The sequence below is a fragment of the Piliocolobus tephrosceles genome, chromosome 13 (genome assembly GCF_002776525.5).
Source record: "Piliocolobus tephrosceles isolate RC106 chromosome 13, ASM277652v3, whole genome shotgun sequence".
Classification (NCBI taxonomy): Eukaryota; Metazoa; Chordata; class Mammalia; order Primates; family Cercopithecidae; genus Piliocolobus; species Piliocolobus tephrosceles.
The window spans coordinates 17,931,942-17,946,559 of NC_045446.1; the positions used below are offsets into that span (position 1 = coordinate 17,931,942).

General features: G+C 43.7%; 1 protein-coding gene across 4 annotated transcripts in view; it reads left to right on the forward strand.

The window, feature by feature from the left end:
- Positions 1–14,162, forward strand: part of CKAP5 (cytoskeleton associated protein 5) — a 101,141-nt gene extending 86,979 nt beyond the window's left edge. For 2 of the 4 annotated variants that reach the window (XM_023215695.2, XM_023215694.2), the window contains exons 36-44: positions 2,275–2,454; positions 4,171–4,358; positions 4,948–5,023; positions 6,083–6,271; positions 6,362–6,499; positions 7,008–7,091; positions 7,186–7,345; positions 13,120–13,271; positions 13,440–14,155. In XM_023215695.2, coding sequence (XP_023071463.2) covers positions 2,275–2,454; positions 4,171–4,358; positions 4,948–5,023; positions 6,083–6,271; positions 6,362–6,499; positions 7,008–7,091; positions 7,186–7,345; positions 13,120–13,271; positions 13,440–13,682 — 1,410 coding nt within the window. In that variant the 3' untranslated portion in view covers positions 13,683–14,155. Of the gene's footprint in view, positions 1–2,274; positions 2,455–4,170; positions 4,359–4,947; positions 5,024–6,082; positions 6,272–6,361; positions 6,500–7,007; positions 7,092–7,185; positions 7,346–13,119; positions 13,272–13,439 lie in introns of all 4 variants that reach the window. The other 2 variants (XM_023215693.2, XM_023215696.2) reach the window with 2 other exon arrangements.
- Positions 14,163–14,618: the final 456 nt, after the last annotated feature.

Below are 14,618 nucleotides of genomic sequence, written 5' to 3' on the forward strand. Positions count from 1 at the left end.
TCACGCCTGTAATCCCAGCACTTTGGGAGGCCAAGGTGGGCAGATCACCTGAGGTCAGGGGTTTGAGACCAGCCTGATCAACATGGAGAAACCCTGTCTCTACTAAAAATACAAAAAACAATAGCCGGGCATGGAGGCGCACGCCTGTAATCTCAGCTACTCAGGAGGCTGAGGCAGGAGGATATCTTGAAATCCGGGAGGTGGAGGTTGCTGTGAGCCAAGATTGCGCCATTGTGCTCCAGCCTGGGCAACAAGAACGAAACTTCATCTCAAAAAAAAAGAAAAAGATTGAAGGTCCAGAAAGTCAAGGAAACACTGAAGAATTGTCCTACACTATAAAGAGACTGAGAGACATGACAGGTAAATGCAGTGCGTGATTCTAGACTGGTCTTTTGCTTTAAAGGACATAATTGAGGTTATTGGAGAAAATGGAATGGGGTCTGAGGATTAGATTGTAGTGACATCAATGTTAATTTCTTGATGTTGATGGTTTTATTGTACTTATGAAGGAGAATGTCCCTGTTGTTAATAAGTATACCCTAAAGTATCAGGGTCATGGAACATCAGATTGACAACTTTTAAATGATTCAGAATAAAAGAGTTCCTTTACTACCCTTTCAACGTTTCTGTAATGAATTTTTTTTTCACCTTTGCAGATTTTTTGTTTGTGTTAATTGTGGAAAAAATTACTGTGGCCACTTTAGAGAGAAAATTATATTCAAGGCAAGAGTGAATTCCAGTAATTCTTTTAGGAAGTTGTGGCCAAAATTTATATGAAAGGTACTATGGGCCAGGCGCGGTGGCTTACGCCTGTAATCCCAGCACTTTGGGAGGCCGAGACAGGCAGATCACGAGGTCAGGAGATCGAGACTATCCTGACTAATACGGTGAAACGCCGTCTCTACTAAAAATACAAAAATTAGCCAGGCGCGGTGGCTGGCGCCTGTAGTCCCAGCTACATGGGAGGCTGAGGCAGGAGAATGGTGTGAACCCGGGAGGCGGAGCTTGCAGTGAGTGGAGATCGTGCTACTGCACTCCAGCCCGGGCGACAGAGCGAGACTCCGTCTCAAAAAAAAAAGAAAGGTACTATGTGCCACTAGGATGATAATGGTGAAGAGGAAGGAAGTCCTGGTTTCAGGGTTTCTTTTGGAAGTAGAATCCACAGAACTTGCTAATAGATTGGATATAAACAATGCCTTATTACCATTAGTGACAACCAGTGCACTGAAACAGAACACTAGACCAATATGTGAGAAAGCTGAGTTTTTGAGTTTGGACCAGTAGTCTGATCTTTCTGAGCCTCACTTTTCATCTGGTAAATGGAGATCGTAATATCAGCCCTGTCTAAATAAAAAGCACTCTTTTTAATAAATTGAACATTTAAACATAAGGATTTTTGTTTTGTTTTGTTTTTGAGATGGAGTCTCGCTCTATCGCCCAGGCTAGAGTTCAGTGTCATGATCTTGGTTCACTGCAACCTCTGCCTCCTGGGCTCAAGCAATTCTCCTGCCTCAGCCTCCCGAGTAGCTGGGATTACAGGTGCCTGCCACCACACCAGGCTAATTTTTCTATTTTTGGTAGAGATGGGGTTTCACCATGTTGGCCAGGCTGGTCTCCAACTCCTGACCTCAAGTGACTCACCTACCTTGGCCTCCCAAAGTGCTGGGATTACAGACGTGAGCCACTGCACCCAGCCAAACATAAGGATTATTAATCCCTGAATTAGACAATGAGCCTCTTAGAATCGAACCTGTGACTAATTTATCTAATATCTTGCTCAGTAAATATATGTTGAATGACTGAATCCCTAAGGACTAGTTATTTATATATAAATGGGGCCAGGCGTGGTGGCTCACACCTGTAATCCCAGCACTTTGGGAAGCTGAGGTGGGTGGATTACAAGGTCAGGAGTTTGAGATCAGCCTGGCCAACATGGTGAAACCCTGTCTCTACTTAAAATACAAAAATTAGCTGGGCATGGTGGCAGGCGCCTGTAATCCTAGCTACTTAGGAGGCTGAGGCAGGAGACTCACTTGAAACCGTAAGGTGAAGGTTGCAGTAAGCCAAGATTGTGCCACTGTACTCCAACCTGGGCGAAAGAGCAAAATAATAAATGAATGAAACAAATAAATAAAGTAAATGGGCTTTTTTTTAAGGTAAGACTTTGGAAGTACTTTGCTATTAAATATTCCTACAGAGAAGTTTCATATAGTGTCTTCCTGCTACTTTAGAATATAAAGCTTGGAAAATATATCTTGAAATTTTTGTTATCAGATCGATGAAGTCCTGAGACAGGAAGACAAAGCTGAAGCCATGTCCGGCCATATTGATCAGTTTCTGATAGCCACGTTTATGCAGCTAAGACTCATCTACAACACACACATGGCAGATGAGAAATTGGAGAAGGATGAGATCATCAAGTTGTATAGCTGTATCATTGGCAACATGATTTCGGTAAGGGCACCTCTGCAGGATTTCAGCTTCCCATCAATCTCTCAGCCTACATAGGTTCAAAAGCCAGAGTCCATGCAGATGTTGCAGTAAGTCCTGTATCACTTGGTAGAATTTTACATGCATTGTATAGCAAGTTACTGACGGCCTCCATTGAATGTTTGGCTACACTCCATCCCACCTTACTGTTAGGATATAAAGTAAAATGCTTACAGACTACCTACCTTCTTCCTGTCAGTTTCTTCATCAGGCATGGTAGGCCATAGCTGCCTTTCCACAGATAAGTATGGTTACATTAAAAATGCTAATTAGCCTGGTTTGATCAGTAGACATTGTATACATGTATTGAAATATCACTCTGTATTCCATAAATTTGTACAGTTATTACATGTTAGCTAAAAATAAAAGGGAAAAAATGTGTCAATGTTTTACCTTTAGAGCAGATTGTAAGGATAATAAAGACATTCTCACTCGGATTTCGTTTTTGTTTTTGTTTTTGAGACGGAGTCTCGCTCTGTCACCCAGGCTGGAGTGCTGTGGCCGTATCTCAGCTCACTGCAAGCTCCGCCTCCCGGGTTCACGCCATTCTCCTGCCTCAGCCTCCCGGATAGCTGGGACTATAGGCGCCCGCCACCTCGCCCGGCTAGTTTTTTGTAGTTTTTAGTAGAGACGGGGTTTCACCGTGTTAGCCAGGATGGTCTCGATCTCCTGACCTCGTGATCTGCCCGTCTCAGCCTCCCAAAGTGCTGGGATTACAGGCTTGAGCCACCGCGCCCAGCTCTCACTCGGATTTCAATATGCTTTCTTAAATTGGGGCTAAAAGGGTGGACTTAATGATACCAACTAGCCAGAAATTACAAATTTGGCATAACAATAAATAATTTCACATGTAAAAACAAATACTTTGGCTGGGAGCAGTGGCTCACGCCTGTAATCTCAGCACGTTGGGAGGCCGAGGCGGATGGATCATGAGGTCAGGAGTTCAGGACCAGCCTGGCCGAGATGTTGAAACCCCATCTCTACTAAACATACAAAAAATTAGCCAGGCCTGGTGGCAGGCGCCTGTAATCCCAGCTACTCGGGAGGTTGAGGCAGAGAATTGCTTGAACCCAGGAGGCAGAGCTTGCAGTGAGCCGAGATCACGCCACTGCACTCCAGTCTGGGCAACAGAGCGAGACTCCATCTCAAAAAAAAAAAAACAAAAACAAACTTTTACAATTAGAAAGAAGCACACTGATTAATTTTGCCTATTACTAGAGGCTTTGGGGGGTGTGGCGATTTTGTTTTTTCGTTAATACTCTAAACTTTAAAAACCACAACATAGCCAGGCACAGTGGCTCTCACCTGTAATCCCAGCACTTCGGGAGGCTGAGGCAGGTAGATCATGAGGTCAGGAGATCAAGACCATCCTGGCTAACACAGTGAAACCCCGTCTCTACTAAAAAAAAAAAATACAAAAAATTAGTTGGGCGTGGTGGCGGACGCCTGTAGTCCCAACTACTCGGGAGGCTGAGGCAGGAGAATGGCGTGAACCAGGGAGGCAGAGCTTCCAGTGAGCCGAAATCACGCCACTGCACTCCAGCCTGGGCAACAGAGGAGACTCTGTCTCAAAAAAAAAAAAACATATTTGAATGTTTACCAGACTATGCCACCCACATTTCTATTCTTCACTCTCTATATTGAGTTTTACACCTCCCTGACACAAGTATGTCTGGATAGCTGTTTCAGATAGAGAGCCTTGCCCGGGAGGCATCCACTGGAGTACTAAAAGACCTAATGCATGGCCTCATCACCTTAATGCTGGATTCTCGGATTGAAGATCTTGAGGAAGGACAACAGGTCATCCGCTCTGTGAACCTCTTGGTGGTGAAGGTTCTGGAGAAGTCAGACCAGACCAACATCCTGAGGTATATCTGTACTCTCAGTCAATAGAGCCTGGGGCATCCTCTCTTTTGTCTATGCTTAGAAACCATAACGTCCATAGTCAACTTCCTAGGCAAGCTAACAATCATAAATCAACTTCCTAGGCACGCTTAAAAGTTATAACTGATGTAGTTATATCAGTTATAACTTTTAAGCGTGCCTAGGAAGTTGATTTATTACTCTTCATCGTGGACCAAACGTATTTTAGCCTGAGACCATAGCTAAAACTAGTAAATACTTAGCCAGCCAGATATCATGCATTTTCTAGAATAGGACTGTGAAGTTTGTCGGTTACATTTTTCTTATACATTTCAGGTACCTTTTATTCTTTCTCAGCTACCAATGACAATGAAAAATAGAGTCACAAACCTTACACTTACCAAGTGGTGACTTAAAAGGCTTAAACAATGTTTATTTTCTTAACTGAACATTAGGTAGTCCAAAACAATTCCTGATCCATGACCTCTCAATTTATTAGATGAATAGAGTAATCTCACTTGCCCTTTCAACTATTGATTTTAATTGGAATGCAGGTTTGAAACTTAATGCTGTTGTGTTGGATTTTTCTTCCAGTGCCCTACTTGTTTTGCTCCAAGACAGCCTGCTAGCAACAGCCAGTTCTCCCAAATTCTCAGAGCTTGTTATGAAGGTGAAGTTGAAATGATTTGATCTCTTTTCTTTCAAAGATGCAATCACTTTGTTAAAAGTATGGGGAAAGAGGAATTGGAGCTAAGAAAGACATAGGCTCATATCAACCAAGTCATACCTGAAAATATATTTTTCATAATAAAAATATTAATAAAATAATTTTTAAAAAATTTAGCCAGGTGCAGTGGCATGCACCTATAGTAACAGCTACTCGGGAGGCTGAGGTGAGGAGATTACTTGAACCCAGGACTGAGCTTGATCATACCACTATACTCCAGCCTTGGCAACAGTGAGACCCAATCTCTAAAATATATATATATGTTTATGGTTTATATATATGTGTGTGTGTGTGTTATATATATATGTATATGTATTATATATGTATATATTATACATACACATACACACACACACATATATATATATATGAATTGGTCTTCAGTTTTTCCCTTCCTACAATTTATATTCTAAGTTCAGGCCTAAACAGTTCGTGGCCTCAAACAGTGAAAGGGAGGAGGTATTTTGTAAATATTTTACTAATTCTCTGAGGATCAAAAGGAAAGAAGTTTGAAACAGATTTCATTTATTTTGGGGAAAAAGATATGTACAGCCCTATGATATTTGGCCTCTTTTGTGAAAGAGACCAAATGAACATATTTATAACATTGTAATACTGTTATTACACTGAATTAGTATCAGATATTTTGTCCCCTTGCATTAGATTTGGTTAAGCAGTATGAACTACTTTACTCTCAGGAACCAAGGAAACCCAAGAGAGAATTTCCACCAGGTTAAATGATGGCCCCTAGCTCCGAGGAGTGGGAAGGAGTGGAGGTGGATGATTAGATATGAATGACTGGACACACTTCAGCTGGTGTCGTGATAGAAGTGATTCAAAATTTTCATGTTTTAGCAGCTGAACTTGAAAGATATGATGTGCCACATTTATAGCTCTGGCCATCTTTTAGAAGTGAGCCCAGAGCTTAGGGAATATGAATGGTGACAAATTATCCTCATTCTTCAGTCACTCCTTCTAACGCTTTTATTCTTTTTTCAATAGTGTCTCTGGAGAATGGTTCGACTATTGCCTGATACCATCAATAGCATTAACCTAGACAGAATTCTTCTTGATATCCACATTTTCATGAAGGTCTTCCCCAAAGAGAAACTGAAGCAATGCAAAAGTGAATTTCCCATACGAACCCTAAAGACCCTTCTACACACCTTATGCAAATTAAAAGGGCCCAAGGTGAGTAAGAATTGCAACTGGTCTCTGAGGGAGCTTGAGAGAAAATCATAGAAATGGCAATGCTATCAGTCGTGCATGTGTCTCCCTCAGATCCTGGACCACCTAACGATGATCGACAACAAAAATGAGTCTGAGCTGGAGGCCCATCTCTGCCGGATGATGAAGCACAGTATGGACCAGACTGGGAGCAAGTCTGATAAGGAAACAGAAAAGGGAGCATCTCGAATAGTGAGTGGCCTGACTTGAAAGATTGAGGGAAATGAGGCTATACCGGAAGTGATCTTATCTAAGGTGTAGGTCACCAGGATACTCTTTCCGAAGGTCCAAGGTGAAGGTTCGTGGACTGGTCCAGTCAGTCTCCTGCTGTGGTGCAGTAACCATTTCCACTTTGAAATTTTAAAATCTAAACTAAATATAACCATGTGTTTTTTGGTCCCCAAGAAAGATGCCTAAGGCATTGGTCACCAGATAAATAGCTAGCTCTACTCAACCTGGAAAGAATGTGTCAGTTCCTTCTCCATCAAGTTGAGGTGGAAATCTGAGACTGGAGGCATTCAGTAACCCAGAATGTTAGTGCTTCTGCTGCAAGACCTGCATCATTGGTGCATCTGTTATCTGTAGGAACATACCAATAAGGCCCCAGATTTTGAGATATTTTCTGTTCATATCCAACCATCAGTTCCTAATTAATAACTCAAGTCTAACCAGTTCTTCCTTATGTGTTTCAACTTTTCAGGATGAAAAATCATCAAAGGCCAAAGTGAATGATTTCTTAGCTGAGATTTTTAAGAAGATTGGCTCTAAAGAAAACACTAAAGAGGTGAGAGTGAAAGGGTTAATCTGAATAGGGGTCTGCTTTATGGTAAAGGGACACTAACATTCATCCCCACCTCTTCCCTTTTCCTGTTCACCAGGGGCTAGCAGAGTTATATGAATATAAGAAGAAATACTCAGATGCTGACATTGAACCATTTCTGAAAAATTCCTCACAGTTCTTCCAGAGCTATGTTGAAAGAGGCCTTCGGGTGATTGAGATGGAGAGGGAGGGCAAAGGTCGTATTTCCACTTCAACAGGTATGATTTCCTTTTATAGCTCCAGGAATAAGCTCAAAGTAGCTCCTAGCTCAGGAACCTGAAGTTTTGGTTGGTTTAAATTCATATCCATGAACCTCAATACTTAATGGTCACCAAATGATCTTCCCATTGCTATATCCAGTATAGCCACCTGAATTGGCCCATCATCAGTATTTCACAGTGGTAAATTGTTCCCTGCCCTTGAGACAGCTTCTTCACTTCACTTCCAGTTCTCCGTGCTGTCTTGTTTTCCTCCAGTCTCACTGGCTATTCCTTCTTGGCCTTTGACTGATTCTTGCTCACTCGCTCTGACCTCCTTTTTTTTTTTTTTTTTTTTTTTGAGACAGAGTTTCGCTCTTGTTGCCCAGGCTGGAGTGCAATGGCACAATCTTGGGTTCAAGTGATTATCCTGCCTCAGCCTCCTGAGTAACTGGGATTACAGGCATGCGCCACCACGCCCAGCTAATTTTTTGTATTTTTAGTAAAGACAGGGTTTCTCCATCCTGGCTAACACGGTGAAACCTCGTCTCTACTAAAAATACAAAAATTAGCCGGGCATGGTGGCGGGCACCGTGGCGGGCGCCTATAGTCCCAACTACTCAGGAGGCTGAGGCAGGAGAATGGTGTGAACCCAGGAGGCAGAGGTTGCAGTGAACCGAGATCACGCCACTGCACTCCAGCCTGGGGGACAGAGTGAGACTCCATCTCAAAAAAAAAAAAAAAAGACAGGGTTTCTCCATGTTAGTCAGGCTAGTCTGGAACTCCTGACCTCAGGTAATCTGCCTGCCTTGGCCTCCCAGAGTGCTGAGATTATAGGCATGAGCCACCACGCCCGGCCTCACTCTGACCTTTTAATGCAGACATCCCCCAGAGTTCAGTCTATGGTTGTCTTCTCTCTTTCTCTTATTTCCTTGATGAATTCATCTACTTCACCACTTTAAATAACATTTAAATCTCCAGCTTAGACCTCCTTCCTGATTTCCAAACTGCTATATCCTACATGATATCTCCACCTGGGTTTCAAATAGACATTGTTTCTTTTTTTCTTTCTTTTTTTTTTGAGACAGAGTCTCACTCTGTCACCCAGCACGCTGGGGTGCAGTGGTGTAATCTTGGCTCACTGCAACATCCACCTCCCAGGTTCAAGTGATTCTCCTGCCTCAGCCTCTTGAGTAGCTGGGACCACAGGCAGGTGCCACCACACCCAGCTAATGTGTGTATTTTTGATGGAGATGGGGTTTTGCCATGTTGGCCAGTCTCAAAAGCAAACAACAAAAAAAACTAAAGTCCTGATCATCCTGTAAGCCTGATCCATTTACTTTTGTTTTGTTGTTTTTTGTTTTGTTTTGTTTTGAGACAGTCTCGTTCTGTTGCCCGGGCTGGAGTGCAGTGGTGCGATCTAAGCTCACTACAACCTCCGCCTCCCAGGTTTAAGCAGTTCTCCTGCCTCAGCCTCCCAAGTAGCTGGGATTACAGGCGCCTGCCACCACGCCCAGCTAATTTTTTGTGTTTTTAGTAGAGACAGGGTTTCACCATGTTGGCCAGGCTGGTCTTGATCTCCTGACCTCGTGATCTGCCCACCTTGGCCTCCCAAAGTGCTGGGATTACAGGCGTGAGCCACCGCGCCCAGCCGATTCATTTACATTCTTCTCCATCTTGGTTGACATCAACTTTATTCTTCGAGTTTGTTCAGATCCAAAGCTTTTGAGTCTTCTCTTCTGTCAGGAAATTATTTTGGCTCTACCTGCAAACCATATGCAGAATTCATCCACACTTCTCCTCACCTTCACTGCTACCACCTTGGCGTGGTGTGTTCTCTCTCATCTGTGTTATTGTATTGTCTTCCTACTTGATCTCCCTGCTTCCACCCTGCCTCCCTCTATTCTTTCCTACACATAGCATCGAAATGACTCTAATGAAACATTTTCCAGAGGCTCTCCCTTTCACTCAGCAAAAGCAAAAGGCCCTTTAAAGGTCTCTGAGGTCCTGTGTTTATAGGACCTGCGAATGCCTCTAGTACCTTATCCCCTAGTCCTCTTCCTGTTGTTTCACTCCAGCCCCACCAGCCCCCTTGTTTCTTTTTGAGTCAGTGTCTCGCTCTCTCACTCAGGCTGGAGTGCAGTGGTGTGATCATGGCTCACTGGGTTCAAGCAGTCCTCCCACCTCAGCCTCCCGAGTAGCTGGGGCTACAAGTGCATGCCACCATGCCTGGCTAATTTTTGTATTTTTTGTAGAGACGGGATTTCTCCTTGTTGCCCAGGCTGCTCTCTAACTCCTGGGCTCAAGTGATCCACCCACCTCGGCCTCCCAAAGTTCTGGGATTTCAGGTGTGAGCCATCATGCCTGGCCTCTCCCAGTTGTTTCTGGAACACACCAGTCATGTGTCGTCTTAGGGCCTTTGCACTGGCTATTTCTTACAAATAAATGCTCCTCCTAAGATGGCTTTGTTGCCTAGCTCCCTTTCCTTTTTCACATCTTTGTTCAAATACCATCTTAGTAAAACCTTTTTTTTTTTTTTTTTTTTGAGATGGAGTCTTGCCCTCTCGCCCAGGCTGGAATTCTGTGGCACGATCTTGGCTCACTACAGCCAAGGTTTAAGAGATTCTGCCTCCCAGGTTTAAGAGATTCTCTTGCCTCAGCCTCCCGAGTAGCTGGGAATATAGACGTGCACCTCCATGCCAAGTTTTGTAGTTTTAGTAGAGGCAGGGTTTCACCATATTGGCCAGACTGGTCTCCAACTCCTGACCTCAGTTGATCTGCCCGCCTTGGCCTCCCAAAGTACTGGGATTACAGGCATGAGCCACCGTGCCTGGCCAGTAAAACCTTATTGTTTAAAACTTACAACCTATCCCTCACCCTACCATAGCACTTAAACCTCTAACATACTATATAATATAGTAATTTATTAGGTTAATTGTTCAGCATCTGTGTCTAGTCATGCATATCAATATTTTGGCCAATGACAGACTGCATATATGATGGTGGTCCCATAAGATTATTTATTTGAGACAGGGTCTCACTCTGTCATGCAGGCTGGAGTGCAGTGACGATCTCGGCTCACTGCAACCTCCATCTCCTAGGTTCAAGTGATTCTTTTGCCTTGGCCTCCTGAGTAGCTGGACAGTTGCATGCCACCACATCCAGCTAATTTTGTGTGTGTATTTTTTTTTTCTCTTTTTTGAGACAGAGTCTTGCTCTGTCGCCCAGCCTGGAGTGCAGTGGTGCGATCTCGGCTCACTGCAAGCTCCACCTCCCGGGTTCACACCATTCTCCTGCCTCAGCCTCCCGAGTAGCTGGGACTACAGGCACCCGCCACCACGCCCAGCTAATTTTTTTGTATTTTTAGTAGGGACAGGGTTTCAATCTCCTGACCTCGTGATCCACCCACCTCGGCCTCCCAAAGTCCTAGGATTATAGGTGTGAGCCACCATGCCCAGCCAGTCCCATAAGATTATAATGGAGCTGAAAAATTCCTATCACCTGATGATACCATAGCTGTCATAATGTCATAGCACAATTATTTTTGTATAAGTTTAGTGTAGCCTAAGTGTACAGTGTTTATAAAGTTGATAGTAGTGTCCTAGGCTTTCACCTTCACACACCACTCACTCACCCAGAGCAACTTCCAGTCCTGCAAGCTCCATTCCTGGTAAATGCCCTACACAGGTGTACCATTTATCTTTTATATGGCATTCTTATTGTACCCTCTCTATGTTTAGATTCATCCTTAACATTGCGTTAAAATTACCTACACTATTCAGTGTAGTAACAAGCTATACAGGCTTGTAGCCTAGATATGTGGCAGGTTATACCAACTAGGTGTTCGCATAACTATGAAATTACCTAACAAATGCATTTCTCAGAACATGTCCCTGCCTTTAAGCCACATGATGTTATTTGTTAAATGATATGAATGAATGCAGTAACTAAGTTTAAGCTGAAATGTTACTGCCCCCACAGTGAGAAAGCCCCTGTTTGAGAATTACTGCTCACAGGATCTAGAGACAAACAGAAGACTTAGGAGGTTTCAGTTACAGAAAATAACTGTCATGAGCCTTAAACCAAGACAAGACAGACCCAACTGCAAAAGTGCCCTCTCATCAGTCCTGTGCTTAGTTCTTTCCGAGTTTAGCGACATTCACCTGCTCTTACATTTGAGAACGTGTTTGCCTGTCAAAGCATGTCATGTCTCTTTGTGGTTTTCAGACCCTCATCATATCTACTCTCAGCCTGTGTCTTGCTGGGCTGAAGCTTCAATTAATTTTGTTCTCTTAAACAGGAGTTCTTGTTTTTGACACCTTAAATTATGCCTTTCCAAGACTTTACAAGTCTTTTTATTTTTTGAGATGAGGTCTCTTTGTTTTTGTGGGGTTTTTTTGAGACAGGGTCTCTCTCTGTCACCCAGGCTGGAGTGCAGTGGTACGATCTAGGCTCACTGCAGCTTCTGCCTCCTGGGTTCAAGTGATTCTCTTGCCTTGGCCTCCCGAGTAGCTGGGATTACAGGTGTGAGCCACCATCCCCAGCTAATTTTTGAATTTTTTTCAGAGACAGGGTTTCACCATGTTGGCCAGGCTGGTCTTGAACCCCTGACCTCTAAGTGATCCACCTGCCTCGGTCTCCCAAAGTGCTGGGATTACAGGCGTGAGCCACTGGGCCTGGCCGGGGTCTTGTTTTGTTGCCCAGGCTGGTCTTTAATGAAAAAGACCTCTAAGGAGTTAAAGTGTGGTGCACAAAATGTCAAACAGTATGCCACATGTAAACATACCATGGTTTGATCAGGGCGGGCATTCTATCCTCATTTCCAAAGCCCTTTTTGGGGATGTTCGACGTGTGATAATTTTTGCCTAAACAGCACATTTGCAACCCAGGCATGTATTCCCACTGATTATTAAATTGATTTTGTGCCTTAGAGTATTCAGACATCTCTTATTGTTGGCTTTTACATAGTTCTTCATTTTTCACCCCCTCTGAGGATTGTCCTCATCTTTACATTAAAGGAGTCCTTTTTCCCTGGAGTAACCTGTTCTACCTTTCTATTTACTATAAGGCAGTGTTTCCTCCCAGTACCTTACCTTTGGGGCCTGTGGAATGCATTTGCATTGATACCAAGTGAAATATTTTAAAGGCCTGCGTTGTATCATTGTTCATTCTCAGAAATTTAGGAAGTGTGATGGATTTTTTTCTTGTTTTGGTTTTCCTCTCTCCTGCCAGATATTGATCTTAGTGGTAGGTTACAGACCCTCCAGTTCTACGCCCTCTTTAGATAATTGTTGGACACCTCCTTCTCTTCCCCATGAATACACCATAGCCTTGGACACCTTGCTTCCTTCACAGGTTCAAATGAGTGTCTCCTATGTGACATTGGTCCAAACGTAATCTAATTCTTCCAAACATTTAAGGTCCTCTGGTTTTTCAGTTGGGCAATTACAGTATCCTCAGGAGTAGCTTCAGCTTTTTGGATTGCCCAAGTCAGCCCTGGGATTACTGGAGTATAATCCCCTGCATAACCCAGGATGCAGATGGATGACCCAATTTACATTCTGCCTTTCTGTATCAATTTTTTGCATTCTCAAGAAGCTTATATTGTATATTTCAGAGCACCCTTATCACCAACTCCAGGTAGATTCTTGTGGAATTTTTAGTTTTCAAGTATAGTAACAATATTCAAGTCCCAGGAAATTCTTAATTGTTCTTTTTGGTGGGAGATTAACCAAGGCACTTTAGAAGGGGGATATGTGGATATCTGAATATTCTTTCTACCTTTTCCTCTCTAGGCATCTCCCCTCAGATGGAGGTCACATGTGTGCCCACACCCACAAGCACAGTGTCCTCCATAGGTAACACAAATGGGGAAGAAGTGGGGCCATCTGTCTACCTGGAAAGGCTAAAGATCCTCCGACAGCGATGTGGTCTGGACAACACAAAGGTACCGCTCCTTTTCTTCTGTGCGGTTCAGGGAGGGTAGTCACAAGCAGGTCCGAGGCAGGCTGGCCCACAGAGAAGTGTAAAGCTTAGACTTGCTCTATGTGGTTCTGGAGCTGCATCTTGACCTGCTTGACCTGACTTTAGACAATCTCTCTCCTTCTCTCAATAGCAAGATGACCGACCTCCTTTGACCTCTTTGCTCTCCAAACCAGCAGTTCCTACCGTCGCCTCTTCCACAGATATGCTCCACAGCAAACTCTCTCAGCTCCGGGAGTCTCGGGAGCAGCACCAGCATTCAGACCTGGATTCTAACCAGACTCACTCTTCAGGAACTGTGACCTCCTCCTCCTCCACAGCTAACATAGACGACTTGAAAAAAAGACTGGAGAGAATAAAGAGCAGTCGCAAATGAAGCTGCCCCATTCCCCTGGCACCCTGCAGCTTTAGTTTACTAAACTAGAAGTCCTCATAGTTTAAAGTGGCCTCAGCAGGCCTAGTGTATACAGACTGGTTGTACGTATCATGCCGTGGAGCTGGGGGAGGAGTCGTTGTGGCACAAGTATTTGTACATACTCTGCTTCTCTTCGTCAGCGTCCCGCTGCTCTAGAAGACTGTCTGTGGATGAGTTTAGTGTACAGACTTGTAAACAGCTGCCCCCTTTGCTCAGTCTAGTTCCCAGATCCTTTTCTTTTTAATTGCTCATTTGTAAAATTGTCCTAATCTTTCCTAGCTTTCTAATAGTTAATATTAGAAACTCTTTAATAGTTTTCCTTTCAGTTTGTGAGCTCTTCTCTGTCGCCCTGAAGGGTCACTGTATTCTGTATGAATGCATGGCATGATACAACTAATTTAAGAGTCTTTTATAAATAAAGTTTGCATTAACTACACCTGACTCCCAAGATGCTCCATATCATGGAGTGTTGGGCAGCAATTTTTTAACTTCTTTTGGTACCAGCTGGGTATAGAGCCAGTTAGAGAAAGGTTCATTACTGCTTACAGAGCTTCCCTTTTTCTTGGCCCACAGACTTGAAGCTGTCTCTTATTCCTTTGGAATGGAAGGAACTCTCCTTTCCTGCTCTCCACACGCAGCGCCTAGGGAGCAGAAAAATCTCATCCTTCCTTATTTTGAGATTTTGGTCATGATTTCCCTCTGCTCATCACCAGTCGTTTGAAGGAGCTCTTGGGCATCCTACCACTTTGCTGACCAAAGGCACACAAGATCCGCCCAGAGATTTGGCTGGGCTTCAGTGGTTCTCACACTACAGCTAGATTTGTGTTCATTTGACTCATGGAGTTTGGGAAAGCTTAGTGGTTTCCTGCTTGGTTATATGAGTCTCTTTTGGTCCAG